This window comes from Mustela lutreola, chromosome 15 (assembly GCF_030435805.1).
Source record: "Mustela lutreola isolate mMusLut2 chromosome 15, mMusLut2.pri, whole genome shotgun sequence".
NCBI classification, from domain to species: domain Eukaryota; kingdom Metazoa; phylum Chordata; class Mammalia; order Carnivora; family Mustelidae; genus Mustela; species Mustela lutreola.
Window position 1 is genome coordinate 13,781,914 of NC_081304.1, and position 16,104 is coordinate 13,798,017.

Sequence of the window (16,104 nt, forward strand, 5' to 3'; positions counted from 1 at the left end):
AATAAATATGCCAGATTCTCTTGATAATAAGGGTTAGGTGTTTAGCTGGGCAGATGGTATAGATGCCATGAAAAGGTGACCAGGTACCATTTACTTTTATCAATCATGATTTTGGGTTACTGGTAAACTGCCTGCTCCCTCCAGCATTATGTTACCTTATATTTTAAGGTACTATAATAGAATACAAGGTAACATTGTTTGAAGAAGGCTACAGGAATTCAGAAGAGCCTGGGGAGGTTAGTATAAGCTTTTGCAGGAAATGATAACATGTGGAGTTACATCCCAAGGTGATGGTAGTATATTCCACACCAGTTGATTTCTTTCTTCATAAGGTCACTTGCATCCATCTTTTTGTTGTTCTCACCACCAGATTCTGAATCCTAGTCTTCATTTTGTGGTTAATTGTTTCTGTTCTCATTCTATGCAGTGAAGCCAGAGAAGTCTCTCTGGAACATTCTACTCTTTTCCCTGCCCTGTTTAGAAAGCCTGTAACAACCCTCATAACTGCCAGTATAAAGTACTATACGGACTCTTAACCCTGACATTTAAGGACGTCTACATTCTTCTGGTCCTAGAACTGCTTTTCCAGCCTTTCCTTCTGAGATTCTTTCCTTGGATGCTCTTTGACAGCCTTTTGCTAAACATCTGAGAGGAATGCAGGGAGTGTTTTATAAGCAGTTTTGCCTCTGCTGACTTTTGTTTCTTCTCTTATTTGAGAGAATTCCTCCATGTTTAGTCTTCCTTTTGTTACTTTCTCATTTATATTTATGTAGATAAGTCCCAAATAATTTCCAGGAGACAGTAGAATGGACTGAATTACCCGTCATGGTGATTCTGTGATTTAATTTAATCTGTGAAAACTGCATCTGTGTACCTGGTGTCACATTTGGGAAGTTTGCTGAGATGTAGGCTCCTTTCTCACTATATAAGCTCACCAGCAATGTCTGGCCCAGCGTGATCTCTTGGACATTTTTCTGCAGAAAGTAATGGATATATTTTTACTTGGAAAATATTTTCAGTGAATGAATATTAGGTGTGCATTGTATACATTAAAATACCTTGACTTTTTAGATTCTTTAGCATACGTTTTTCCCCTGGTACATATATGTTTTTAGTTTGCAGGTAATGAGACAAAGCCAGAAGTGAGGGCTCAGGAGTGGGGGAGGGAGCAGGCAGTTAAGAGTTTACCAGTAACCCAAAATCATGATTGATAAAAGTGAATTGTACAAACATGAATTTAATGTTAATTGATTTTGTTAGAATTATTTCTGATACTTATTAATTTTTTATTCTTAAGTATCTTATTTACTTATTTGTCAGAGTGCACACAAGCAGGGGGAGCAACAGGCAGAGGGAGGAGAAGGTAGAGGGAGAAGCAGGCTCCCCGTTAAGCAAGGAGCCCAATGTGGGACTTGATCCCAGGACCCTGTGACCCTAATCTGAGCCAAAGGCAGACTCTGAAGTGACAAGCCACCCAAGCATCCCTATTTCTGATATTTAAATAATACATTTCCTGTTCTGTAAACATCATTGGAAAGTATAATAATAATAGTAATTCAGGCATAGCAATTTAGCAGAAACTTGTTTCTTTAAAAAAAAAAAAAAAGATTTTCTTTATTTATTTGAGAAAGGCAGATAGTGACAGCAAGAGAGCACAAGCAGGCAAGAGAGGGAGAAGCAGGCTCCTGCGGAGCATGGAGCCCATCTGACTTGGCTCGATTCTGAGACCCCGGGACCATGACCTGAGTCTAAGGCAGATGCTCAACTGACTGAGCCACCCAGGGGTCCCAGAAACTTGTTTCTTTCAACAAGTTTTCTTATTTGTATAGCAGGGCTTATTAAAATACCTCATGGCGGGCCGCCTGAGTGGCTCAGTTGGTTAGGTGACTGCCTTCAGCTCAGGTCATGATCCTGGAGTCCCAGGATCGAGTCCCACCTCGGGCTCCCAGCTCCATGGGGAGTCTGCTTCTCCCTCTGACCTTCTCCCCTCTCTTGCTCTCTCTCACTCTCAAATAAATAAATAAAATCTTTTAAAAAAAAAATACCTCATAGACTCATTCAGAGAATTAAATGAGCACTGTATGCTTGGTACAAACTAAGTTCTCAAATGTGCTGTATATTGATTTGTTTATATGTATATATTCTTGGACATCGCATCTCAAAAATTGGGAACAGGCACCTATAGTTGACTACAACTGACTGCTAAAAACTGTCCGTAGTCTGTTGTCCGTTTCCTGCCTGAGCCTCCCTTTTTCCTTCTCCCAGCACTGGGACTCTCCTCCTTCCTCCTTCCTTTCTGTTTCGGCCCTAACTTTGTGCTTCACCCTGGAACTCCCCTGCGGCGTGGCTCTCAGGAAGCAGTCCTGACAGAGGAAAAGGGGCGCTTCAGCAGAGGACTTCCTGTCTGGTTGTTGAGGCATTTGTGAATCGCAGTGGGCGCAGTATGAGCTCTGTTGTGTCTCTTCTCTTACATGGGGACGTTTTTTCTCATTTATGATCTTTGAGGTCTTTCATAAGCAGTTATTTCTTGTCATGGTTACCTTTACACCAGTCAACCGCTCTAGATAATTGAGAATTGATTATAATTGCAGTTTTTTTACTTGTAGTTTGTAATGTAATGGGAAAACTTTGAATTCAGATTTTTTTATAGACGTAAAAATTAGAACTAAATCATTACTCAGTGGTATTATTTTTACTTGACAGTTACTAGAAAAACAAAAGGATGCTTAGCTATGTTTTGAGGTCCAGGTAGGAAAAACTAGAAAACTCTTGTTTTTAGAGACCATGTACTGTATTTGTGGCATACCTGGCTAGCTCAGTGGGAGGGGCATGTGATGCTTGATCTCAGGGTTGTGAGTTTGAGCCCCTCTTTGGGTGTAAAGATTACTTAAATAAGTAAATATTTTAAAAAACAAACCACAGTGTACTGATGTAATTATGCCTTTTCTTTTTTTAACAGGTAGGCGAAAACCAAGAGTACATCGGCCTCGTTCTCCGATATTGGAAGAAAAAGACATCCCACCCCTTGAATTTCCCAAGTCCTCTGAGGATTTAATGGTGCCTAATGAGCATATAATGAATGTTATTGCTATCTATGAGGTACTGCGGAACTTTGGCACTGTTTTAAGGTTATCTCCTTTTCGCTTTGAGGACTTTTGTGCAGCTCTCGTGAGTCAAGAGCAGTGCACACTGATGGCGGAGATGCACGTTGTGCTTTTGAAAGCGGTTTTGCGTGAAGAAGACACTTCCAATACTACCTTTGGACCTGCTGATCTGAAAGATAGCGTTAATTCCACGCTGTATTTCATAGACGGGATGACGTGGCCTGAGGTGCTGCGGGTGTACTGTGAGAGTGATAAGGAGTACCATCATGTTCTTCCTTACCAAGAAGCAGAGGACTATCCCTATGGACCAGTGGAGAACAAAATCAAAGTTCTGCAGTTCTTAGTTGATCAGTTTCTTACCACAAATATTGCTCGTGAGGAATTGATGTCTGAGGGGGTGATCCAATATGATGACCATTGTCGGGTGTGTCACAAACTTGGGGATTTGCTTTGCTGTGAGACATGTTCGGCAGTATACCATTTGGAATGTGTGAAACCACCTCTTGAGGAGGTCCCGGAGGATGAGTGGCAGTGTGAAGTCTGTGTAGCACATAAGGTGCCTGGTGTGACTGACTGTGTTGCTGAAATCCAAAAAAACAAACCATATATTCGACATGAACCTATTGGATATGACAGGAGTCGGAGGAAATACTGGTTCTTAAACCGAAGACTCATAATGTAAGTAAATCTGGTCTTACTTTCTGTATGTATTTAGAATTAAGCCAGTTTCCTTCATGACTAATAAAACAGAGCTCTGCTGCTGATGTAACATAAACCTTTGTGATTTAATAATGAGTTACCTAGTTAAACAATTTCTAACTTGAAGGAATACGTACATTAAAAGTTTCTTAAATTGGGACACCTGGGTGGCTCAGTTGGTTAAGCCGCTGCCTTCGGCTGGGGTCTGATCCCAGGGTCCTGGGATCGAGTCCCACATCGGGCTCCTCGCTCAGCAGGAAGCCTGCTTCTCTCTCTGCCTCTGCCTGCCACTTTGCCTGCTTTGTCTCTCTGACAAATAAATAAATAAAATCTTAAAAAAAAAAAAAAAGGTTTCTTAAATTGCAAAGAAAGAAAAATGTATGAAAAAAAGAAAAGTTACACACCAGTTATATTAATTTCCTGGGGTAGGAATTAGAAAATGACAAGGCAGATGCCACTGTAGGCCCTTCCCTGGTTATGTTCCCTACAGCTTACCCTGAAGTAATCTTCACCCTAATTTTGATGTTAACATTTTTCTGATTCTCTTTAGCTTTGCTATGTCTATAGGTAAAATGGGCTAACAAGAATAAACCAGCTGTCCACAAAAGATCAGTTAGGTCCTTATTGGTTGTAGTCTTTCAGGAGGAGATAAGCTCAACAGACTTCCGGTTGTAGGCTTTTGCTTTTCTGACAGTTTCCAAGAGGCTCTTCCAGGCAGGTCAGTGGGAAGGTCAGGAGGCAGTCTGGAAGAGCACAGCCTGTCCCTCAGTCAGATGTTGGGCAGGCTCCTAGTGTGGACTTGGTTTTGACATCTTGTAGAAATATCAGAGTTATTGGACTACTTTGTATTTTCAGCTTCTGAAATCTTCAAAGCCTTCTTTCAGCTCTCAGAATTAGGTCCAGTCAGAAAGTCTGTGGTGGGATGAAATGAAACATTAGAGCAGGGCATGGAGCAGAGAGCGGGAGCTTCATCAATATCTGGGCAGGCCAAGCCAGCTAGAGAGAAGAATCTTAGGTGGCTGAGCCTTTGATTATAAAAGTGGTACAGAGTAAGCAGAGATCCTCTGAGTTTTTCGCAGTTGTCTTCTTGCAGTGTTGCTGTTGAGCAGTCTGAATCCGTTCATTGATTGTATGTGACTGGTTTGGGCTTAATCTGGAAGCTTATGGAATCTCCTCTTTGGTTGTAGTGTTTTATAGTTTTAGAGTGATATGGAGTTGTGTGAGTCTTTTCTCATCCACTGGTTGTTTTGTGAGTACTTTCTTTTTTTTTTTTTTTTTTTTTTTTTAAAGACTTACTTGACAGAGAAAGACACAGCTGGAGAGGGAACTCAAGCAGGGGCAGTGGGAGAGGGAGAAGCAGCATTCCTGCTGAACAGGGAGCCCGATGCGGGGCTTGATTCCCTGGCATCATACCTGAGCTGAAGGCAGACACTTAACCACTGAGCCACCCAGGCGCCCCTGGTGGGTACTTTCAATCTGGCAGTGGCAGTTGAGTCCTTCAGTTGAGAACTTCTCTTGAGGACTTCCTCCTCCCCTTCTCCCTGTTGTGTTTAGCTTGTGCCTTTATTTTATTGAACACTGGACTTCCTATTTTGGTATTCTGATTTTCTTATCTTTTTTCTCCAGTTTTCCTCTTCGTCTTTGTTCTTTGGGGTGAGAGAGAGAGAGAGAGAGAGAGTGAGTATGTGTGTGTATGTGTGTATGGGGGTGTTGGCTCAGTTTTTCTAGATTTCCTTATCTTAGTCTTCCAGCGCTATTATTTAGGTTGTTTTGTTTTTTTTTTCTATCATATTTTTATTTTCTAAGAGCTCTTTTGTTCTTAGAATCCTCTTCCTTTAAAAAAGTAATAGAATTCTGTTTTTGTTTCATAGATAGAATAGTTTTTTCTCTTTTCTGAGGATATTAATGATACTTTTGTGTGTATGAGTGTGTGTGTGTTTTTCCCCCCTCTGTGCATAGTCTCTCTTTCTTCTCAGTTGCTTCTTGCTGGGATTTGTTTTGGTCTCTTCCATCCTCAGATTATTAATTCATAATTTTCTAATCCTAATTAACAATGTGGGGTTATACAGCTGATTGGAGGCTCTGAGCAAGAGGGTAGGCCTTACCATTTTTTTTTTTTTTTAAAGATTTTATTTATTTATTTGACAGAGGGAGATCACAAGTAGGCAGAGAGGCAGGCAGAGAGAGAGAGAGGAGGAAGCAGGCTCCCCGCTGAGCAGAGAGCCCGATGCGGGACTCTATCCCAGGACCCTGAGATCATGACCTGAGCCGAAGGCAGCGGCTTAACCCACTGAGCCACCCAGGCGCCCCAGGCCTTACCATTTTTGAGCTTAACCACTGGGTGATTTTATTTTATTGGGCATCACTGATGTCACTCACTGTTTTTAATCCTTCTTGAACTGGACAGATGGCCCAGAGAGGCCTTTCTGGCATCCTACTTGGAGCATGAGGATCTGACTGTCATAGCCCCTCAGTGTTTGATTTTCTCTACAGTTAGTACCTTTGTTCACACCTAAGCAGAGAACTGGTAAGGTCTGGTCCGAAGAAATTCAGTGTTCCCTTCTTTAGAGACTAAGCATGTAGTGGTTGAAGAGGATGGGTATAGAAGGTCTAGGGATCTGCTCATTAAGCAGCTTTCAAGCAGTTCTTTGCTGTAGATGCTCCCTTTTCCATTTTCAGTGTCTTTTGGGGACTGTGATTATTGGTTCTCAGTGTCACCCTTTTGGTTTGGGCTTGGGCTTTCTTGGCTCTGCTAACGGCAGTTATCACTCATTCATTTGCTTTCTCCTGCTTCCAAATTTTGTTTGTTGTCTCTGCTCTTTTCTCTATCCTTGTGCCTTTAATGTTTTAACAAATATTTCTTTAGCAGTTCTAAGAGGGTTTCAAGAGGGAAAAAAATGAGATGTTTGGATTTAGTCTATTACCTTCATTCAGAAACTGGTAAGAGAAAGAGTATATGAAGTTTTAAAACGTATATCTTGCATCTTTTTAAAAAAGATTTTATTTATTTATTTATTTAACAAAGAGAGAGAGAGAGAGAGAGAAATATACCCATCTCAAGCAGTCAGAAAGGCAGACAGAGAGAGAGGGGGAAGAGGCTCTCTGCTCAGCAGAGAGCCTGATGCGGGGCTGGGTCCCAGGACCTGGGATCATGACCCAAGCAGAAGGCAGAGGCTTTAACCCGCTGAGCCACCCAGGCGCCCCTATTTTGCATCTTTTAATTTGGAGTAATGATTTTTAAAAATTTGTATATATTTTTATCTCCCCGCCCCCACCTCCCACATACCTGGTCATGGTAGTTACTGTAGTTACTGTACCAGCTTTCTGACCTCTTGCTGTGGAGGTAGTAGCAGGGAAGCTTTTTGTTGACAAGGTCATTACCAGTGGTGAGATCACTGTAACCATGTTTTGGGTTGAAGTTTAATGTATATTTCATTTTAAGTGAAAAGTCAGTGACACTGCCCATTAGGGAGGCTAGTGCATGTCTTTTTCTATAGACATTCAGTAGTTAACTCTATCTCAAATGCCCTCTCAAAAGGCCCAGAGTCCTTGGAATCTCTTTGAACAAATTAGGAAGTAAGTGAAATGTATTCTGTGGTCCTGTTTTCCCTCTTTATACTTCCCTTCCCTATCCTGCCCTCCCTCTTCCTCTTGGATGTTCATTCTCCCTGCTTCTCACTTCCTGCTATGCCCTGCCCTTTTGGGCCAGAGACATGAGAAAGGTTCTTTGTACCCCAAAAAAAAAAAATTTTTTTTTTAAGATTTTATTTATTTATTTGACAGAGAGAGAGAGAGAGAGAGCTCAAAAGCAGGAAGGCAAGAGAGAGAGAGGGGGAAGCAGGCTCCCTGCCAAGCAGAGAGCCCAGTGCGGGGCTCGATCCCAGGACCCTGAGATCATGACCTGAGCCGAAGGCAGAGGCTTAACCCACTGAGCCACCCAGATGCCGCAGCTTTGTTCAAATATTGATTGGCCTTGACATTTATAAGATTTATTACAAATAATCGTAAGGTCTAGACCCAGGGTTTTAGGGACCCAAAGGTGGAACCAGTAGGTGCTGAACTAGTAGTGAATAGCCAGAAACATTTATTGAGTACTAATATGTGCCTCACAGTGTTCTAAGCATTATATTTATAGTTTTTTTTATTAATAATTGCAACAACCTAGTAATGTAGGTATTATTTTTGTCTGCATTTTATAGATGAAGAGACTAAAGCTTATAGAGGTTAAGTAACTTGCTCTAGGGCTTGCCCAAGACTCTGACTGTTAGTAAGTGGGACCTGGAATTTTTTCTCAGAACCTATTAGAATATTTTCGTTTAACTAATTGTATACTATTGTGTAGTTTTCAAGGCATCCTCTTGAGATGCCTGCAACTTACATTGTTTTAGTTGTTAAAATCAATGCTTACGACTGTGGTTGGGGGTGGGTGGAGATAATACAGTGACTTTTGCTATACCTGGGCTGGGTATTTCTGAGACCTTTAAAAATTTGAGACAGGCATTTTTTGAAAATATAAGTGGCATTCCAAAGAAGTTCTGTTTCCTGATAAATCAGTATTAGTATTTAAAGCAACACTCAGGGGACGCCTGGGTGGCTCAGTGGGTTAAAGCCTCTGCCTTTGGCTCAGGTCATGATCCCGGGGTCATGGGATTGAGCCCCGAATTGGGCTCTCTGCTCGGCGGGGAGTCTGCTTCCTCTTCTCTCTCTGCCTGCCTCTCTGCCTGCTTGTGATTTCTGTCTGTCAAATAAATAAATAAAATCTAAAATAAATAAATAAATAAAACACTCAGGCAAGTAGGAGAGAAGATTCTTTAAATGTAGTTAAATGTGTGTGAGCCTTTATAATTACATGAGTCAAAGGACTTAGGTTATGTTTTAAGTACTTGTGGATGGATTTTTTTTTTTTAAACGATTCTATTCATTTATTTGTCAGAGAGAACAAGAGAGTGAACATAAGCAGGGAAAACAGAAGGCAGAGGCAGAAGCAGGCTCCCTGCTGAGCAAGGAGCTCCATGTTTGGGATCATGACCCAAGTCAGGCGTCCCGAGTGGATGGATTTTTTGTATATTATTGATGAGATGAAATAATCTGCTTTTCTAAATTGAACAGTAAACACCTTTAAGTTCTATATTTGGCCGTGAAACTATTCACTTAATTTATTTTCTTTGGAAGCTTTACTCATTCCCTGAAATAGCCTTAAAATATATATATATGTTATATATATATATATATATGAAAATATAAAATATATACTATATATATATATACATATATATATATATTTTTTTAAATTAAACTCTGTGCCTAATATGGGCTTGAACTCATGATCCCAAGATCAAGAGTTAGGTGCTCTACCTACTGAGGCAGCCAGGTGCTCCTGAAATTGTCTTTCTTGATGCATAATAAAGTACACGAAATTTAGTGAAGATTTTAGGGAGATAAGGATTTCTTTTCTTCATGCTGTGATTTTTGACTATTCTTTTTATAAAGGTAAATACAAAACTTGAAATATCATTGTAAGTGGTAATTAATGTCAATAATCTTAGTAAATCAGAAAGATTTTACATCTTTTTTAAAAGTTAGATTAAAACAATTTCAGTTTGATGCCCTCTTGTGGTAGATTATATGTGGACTCCTGGTGAAACTTGAAGTCATGTAAATTTGTTCAGTTGACTGGATGGAGATTTGGTGTATCCTCTCTCTGGAAGCTTAAAATGATGAGTCAACAGACCTATTGCCCAAAGGGGGGCATATCCAAAATAAAGTGTGGAGTGTGAACAATATTTTTATAAGGATTGATTTATTTATTTGAGAGAGTGTAGAGTATGTTGTCCACATGCATGCATCGTGGGAGGGGCAGAGGGAAAGCGAGAGAGAAACTCCTGCAGACTCTGCTGAGCATGGAGCCCAGCTCAGGGCTTGATCTCCCAGCCCTGAGATCACAAGCTGAGCTGAAATCAAGAGTTGGACGCGGAACCAGCCACACTACCCACGTGCCCCAGTAGTGAACAGTTTTCAGTTGCAGTGCTATTAGTTTATACAAACTAAGTTTTTCTGCTACTGCTTTTATTTGTTTAATACTCAGTTAAAAATATGTTGTTTGTATAGGTTAGTGAAACGTATAATAAAAGAAAGGTTCTTACATGAATCTATCTAAGGAACCAAACGCTGAGCAATCAACTTAGAGATCGCTTTTAATCCAATATATATAAAAAGGCCAATCTTTCCTTTTTCTTTTTTTAAAGATTTTATTTATTTATTTATTTGAGAGGGAGAGCACAGAGAGAGAAGCAGATTCCCTGCTGAGCAGAGAGCCCGATGTAGGGCTCCATCCCAGGACTGAGATCATGGCCTGAGTTGAAGGCATGCATCCTATCCTTTGCTCTAAAATTGAGACAATTAGTAAAACAGGAATTGCTAGATTAGCACCTTTTCTTGTCACTATTCATTCTGGATAACATTACCTTCAACACAACACTTAAAGCTGTTTTGAAGGGGGACACCTGGCTGGCTCAGTCAAATCACATGTGACTCTTGATCTCAGGATCGTGGATTTGAGTCCCACATTGGGGGTAGAGATTATTTAAATAAGTAAATAAACTTAAAAACTTCCATTCTTTTTTTCATTTTTCAAATAGACTAAATTATACTCTTAAACTTATGCTGTTTTGCACCTGTACCTCCCCATTTTAGCTGTAAGCCACCTATTTACTTGCCCGCTTAGTTGCCATCAAACCTATATCTGTAAGCCTTCTGCCCATACCCAGTTCTGTATATTCCAAGTCTCCGGACATGTTCACAGAGCAGGCACCTCAAATACAACTTGTCCAAAACTGAACTCATCACTTCCACCCCTTACCTACCTTTCATCCACGGATCCCGTCATGGTAAATGGGAACACCATTGTAGCTGCTGTTCAAGCAAGAAACATGGGGATAGGCTTTTTTTTTTTTTTTTTTTTTTTTAAAGATTTTATTTATTTATTTGACAGACAGAGATCACAAGCAGGCAGAGAGGCAGGCAGAGAGAGAGAGGAGGATGCAGGCTCCCTGCTGAGCAGAGAGCCCGATGTGGGGCTTGATCCCAGGACTCTGAGATCATGACCTGAGCCGAAGGCAGTGGCTTAACCCACTGAGCCACCCAGGCGCCCCTGGGGATAGGCTTTTGTCCAGTATTGTTTGTTACACCTTTTCATTACCTCTTTTTTTTTTTTTTTTAATTTTAAAGATTTACTTATTTACTAGAGAGAGTGAGAGAGCCCAAGCAGGGGGAGCTGCAGCGGGAGAGGGAGATGCAGGCCTCCTGCTGAGCAGGGAGCCTGACTAGGAACTCCATCCCAGGACACCCATATCATGACCTGGGCCGAAGGCCGATGCTTAACCTACTGAGCCACCAGGGCACCCCCTCTTTTCATTGCCTCTTAAGTATTGAATCTGATTTTCTCCATTCTCAACAATCCTTGCTCTAATACAAGCCAGCATGATCTTGGTTAGACTACTTCAGTAGCCTCCAAACTGGTCTATATGTAACTCCCCATTCCCCAGTCTAGTCTCTTTTTCATAGCTGGATGATTTTTTTAAAAAATTGTTTTTATTTTTTTAAAATTTTATTTATCTATGAGAGAGAGAGCGAGAGTGTGCTCAAGCATGAGCAGGGTAGGGGAGTTGAAAAGGAGAAGCAGACGACCCACTGAGAGCAGAGCCCGTTGCGGGCCTTGGTCCCACGACCCTGGGATGGTGACTTGAGCTGAAAGCAGATGCTTAACTGCCTGAGCCACCCAGGCGCCTCTGGGTGATTTTTTAAAGGAGCAATTTTGATCAGTTTTTTTTTTTTCCCTAAAGTTGAAAAACCTTTTAGTTACTTCCATTTGCTCTTAACAGGAAGTTCAGGTCCCTGATTCTGTATGTACATTTAATTCGCTTGCTTTCCACCACTCAAAACACAATAAGTAAAAACCAAACTAAAACATTCAAAACCTTTTTTGGCTCACTTATCCTTCACATTCTGGCCTATGTATGCCATTTCTTAGGGCTTTCTCTCTCTGAACCTCTTTCACTCTTGCACCCTAAAAGACTTCTCCTTTTTTGGGGCGCCTTGGTAGCTCAGTGCGTTAAGGCCTCTGCCTTTGGCTCAGGTCATGGTCTCAGGGTTCTGGGATGGAGCCCCACATCTGGCTCTCTGCTCAGCGGGGAGCTTGCTTCCTCCTCTCTCTCTCTCTGCCTGCCTCTCTGACTACTTGTAATCTCTGTCTATCAAATAAATAAAATAAAATCTTAAAAAAGAAAAAAGAAATCTTAAGACTTCTCCTTTTTTAAGAAAACAAAAACACACCCGTCCCACTTGTAATTATTATTATTATTTTTAAGAGTTTATTTTGTGCGAGAGTGAGAGAGAGTGCAAGCGGGGAGGGGGGAGAGGGTAGGGAGAGAGACGGGGGGAGGGGCAGAGGGAGAAGTAGACTGACTCCCTGCTGAGCAGGGAGCCTGATGTGTGGTCCATCCTGGGACCCTGGCATCAGGACCTGAGGCAAGGCAGACACTTAACCAACTGAGCCACCCAGGTGCCCTGTAATTATTTGTTTTAAGGTAGATTATCACATACTTCATAAGTTGAAAATAATAGCAACTCTGTGTATTGCATCCGTAAGTGTCAGTGCCGCCACGGTTTTAAGTGCTTTAAGTATTCGGATTTACTTAATCCTCACAACAGCATTTTGATATATGTAGTGTAACCCCATTATTCAGATGGAGAAGCTGAGGCATAGAGAGGTTAAGTAATTTATTCAGCATCACACAATTAGCAGTAAGCCCCAGAGTCAGGATTCAGTCCCAGGGATTCTGGCTCCAGAATGTAGTTCTAACCCAGAATGTAGTTCTAACCCACTCGGGCTGCCCGACCTGGCTGTTGCTTTCATTGCTAAATCAATACCTGCATTAGTTTCTCGTGGCTGCAGTAACAAAGGACCACGGACAATGTGGTAGAAACTTATTCTCTACAGTTGTGGAGGCTAGAAGTCTAAAATCAAGGCATCAGTGGGGCCATGTTCCTTCTGGAAGTTCTAGGAAAGAATCCACTCTTGTCTTTCCAGCTTCTAGTGGCCCAACTGTTTCTCGGCTTCTTAGCAGCAGAATTCCAGTCTCTGCCTACCTCTGTCTCTTTGAGGCGGTCTGAGCCTTTTCTTTCCGGTACCTCCAGATTCCTCCAGCCTCTTCCCATCACCTGGTTCTACAGCCACTTTCACATTCTTAGGTACTTGTTAGAACAGCACTCCCATTTCCCTGACACTCAAATCTGAGTTTCCTAGGGCTGCCGTAACAAACTACCATAAACGGAGTCACTTAAAATACAACAGGAGTTTGTTCACAGTTTTGAAGGCCAGAAGTTTAAAACCTCAGTGTCAGCAGGATTGGTTCTTTCTGGAGACTTTCAGGGAGACTGTTCCAAGCTCTGTGGTTGCTGGCTATCCTTGACATTTCTTGGCTTGTAGACAGATGGGTCACATGACTCTCTGCCTGCATCTTCACGTCACCTTTCCTGTGTGTTTCTCTGTGTCCTTTCTTCCACTTACAAGGATACCTGATTTCTTTTTCTTTTTAAAGGATTTTCTTTTTTAAAAAGATTTAATTTACTTATTTGAGAGAGAGAGCATATGTGCAGACTCACGGAGCAGGAGAAGGAGAAGCAGATTCCCCACCAAGCAGAGAGCCCAACGTGGGGCTTGATCCCAGGACCCTGAGACCATGACTGGAGCTGAAGACAGAGGCTTAACTGACTGAGCCACCCAGGCACTCCAGGATTTATTTATTTTTCTTTTATTATTTATTTATTTATTTGAGAGAGAGAGAGAGAGAGAGAGAGGAGGGGTACCGGGAGAGGGAGAGATAATCCCAAGCAGACTCCTTGTTGAGTACAGAGCCCCACGTGGGCCTCTATCTCATGACCCTGAGATCATGATGTGAGCCAAAATTAAGAGTTGAATGCCTAACTGACTGAGCCACCCAGTTGTTCCCTCTGTTTTTGTTTTTTGTTTTGTTTTGTATTTTTAAGGATTTATTTTAGAGAGAGTGTGTATGCCCAAGAAGGGATAAGGGCAGAGGGAGAGGGAGAGAAAGAATCTCATGCAGACTCAGTGGTGTTTGATCTCATGACCCTGATCATGACCCAAGCCGAAATCAAGTCCAGTGCTTAATTGGCTGAACCCCCTAGGCTTCCCAAAGATACCAGATTTCATTTTAAGATCTTTAGCTAGTTACATTTGCAAAGACCCTTTTTCCAAATAAGGTCACATTCTGAGGTTTAGGTGGACATGAATTTTAGATCTATGGTTTGTGGGTTTTTTTTTTTTTTTTTTTTTAATGAAACTTGAAACTTACTATTAGTCATTAACTTCCTACTTATCTTGCATGAGTAAAAGCCAAACAAACGTTAAAATGGAGACCTTTAATATTTATGTTTGCTGTTAATTATATTTTTGGCAAACGTTTTCATTCCAACCTGTCTTCTTGTGCCATCTGTGAGTTCCTTTGAGCTGGTTAGTGTCTTTCTGAAAGCCAGGCTAGTTTGGGTGTACAGAAGGAACATGGTAGGCACTGTAGGAACAGAGCTTCTGCAGAAACCACATTCTAACCACAAACCAAATATATATACAAATCAATGTATATTTGTATAAGAAAGCTTTTGTCACTTTTATGATTAGAACAAATAATTTTGATTACATAAGCTATGTTAATGTGCCTAAGTCCATAAAGATTGGGACAGCTTTTCATGGGGTACCTGACTGGCTCAATCATTAGAGCATGAGACTCTTGATCTCACGGTCACGAGTTTGAACCCCATGTTGGGCACAGATGTTACTTTAAAAAAAAGAAAAGAAAAGAAAAACAGCTTTTATTTGAAAACATTAGCAGTTGTTGGTCACTCTGTTTTGTTACTTTATGCTTTTAACAAATTTATCCTTCTACAGCTTTAAGAAGAAAAAAATTGTCAGTATGGGCACCTGGGTGGCTCAGTGGGTTAAGCCTCTGTCTTTGGCTCAGGTCCTGATCCCAGAGTCCTGGGATGGAACCCTGCATCGGGCTCTCTGCTCAGCGGAGAGCCTGCTTCCAACTCTCTCTCTGCCTGCCTCTCTGCCTGCTTTTGATCTCTGTCAAATAAATAAATAAATAAAAATCTTAAAAAAAAAAAGTCAATGTTGTATATGACCGTCGAACAGAATCAGAAATAGTTTTCAGGTGCCACACTTACAGAGGGACATTGGGGTGAAGAATATCAGATTTGTGAAGACTGGAAAATGTGCTATAAGAAATGATTAAAGTATTTGAGCATGTTTGGCCTGAAAAGAGAGAGTAAAATTGTAGATGTTGTGAACAATTTGAAGGATTGTGTGTGGAGGAGGTGTTAAGTTTATTTCACATAACTCCAGCAGGCAGAATCAGGACTAATTGATAGAAACACTAGGTTTGTGTTATCTCATTAAAAGGAAGAACTTTCCAGGGTGCCTGGGCAGCTCAGTCGTTAAGGGTCTGACTCTTGATCTCATCTCAGGTCTTGACCTCAGCGTTAAAAGTTCACACCCCATGACCTTTAAAAAAAAAAAAAAAAGGGGGGGGCGCCTGGGTGGCTCAGTGGATTAAGCCGCTGCCTTCGGCTCAGGTCATGATCTCAGTGTCCTGGGATCGAGCCCCGCATCGGGCTCTTTGCTCAGCGGGAGCCTGCTTCCTCCTCTCTCTCTGCCTGACTCTCCACCTACTTGTGATCTTTCTCTCTGTCAAATAAATTAATAAAATCTTTAAAAAAAAAAAAAAAAAAAAAGGAGGAGCTTTCTGCTATATGAAGTAGTGAGTTCTCTTTTAAGATGAATATTAAGATTAAAATTGAAATTAAGGGGAGCCTGAGTGGCTCATTTGGTTGGGCATCTGACTTTGGCTTAGGTCATGGTTCCCTGCTGGGCAGGGTATCTGCTTTTCCCTTTGCTTCACCGCCCTGGCTTGTGTTCTCTCACTTGCTCACTCTCTCCTCCTCTCTCAAGTAAATAAACAAAATCTTTAAAAAAAAAAAAATTGAAATTAAGTATTCTTTCTTTATTTTTTTAAAAGATTTTATTTATTTGACAGAGATCACAAGTAGGCAGAGAGGCAGGCAGAGAGAGGGAGAAACAGGCTCTCTGCAGAGAGAGAGAGCCTGATGCGGGCCTCGATCCCAGGACCCCAAGACCACAACCTGAGCCAAAGGCAGAGGCTTAACCCACTAAGCCACCCAGGCGCCCATGTTCTCTGTTTAGATAGAAATTATGCAAGTGACG

General features: G+C 41.4%; 1 protein-coding gene across 12 annotated transcripts in view; it reads left to right on the plus strand.

Annotated features, from left to right (window-relative positions):
* The window catches only part of BPTF (bromodomain PHD finger transcription factor), a 160,039-nt gene that overhangs the window by 42,344 nt on the left and 101,591 nt on the right, over positions 1 to 16,104 (plus strand). For all 12 annotated transcript variants that reach the window (XM_059148941.1, XM_059148940.1, XM_059148944.1 and 9 more), the window contains exon 2: positions 2,960 to 3,782. In XM_059148941.1, coding sequence (XP_059004924.1) covers positions 2,960 to 3,782 — 823 coding nt within the window. The remainder of the gene's footprint in view (positions 1 to 2,959; positions 3,783 to 16,104) is intronic.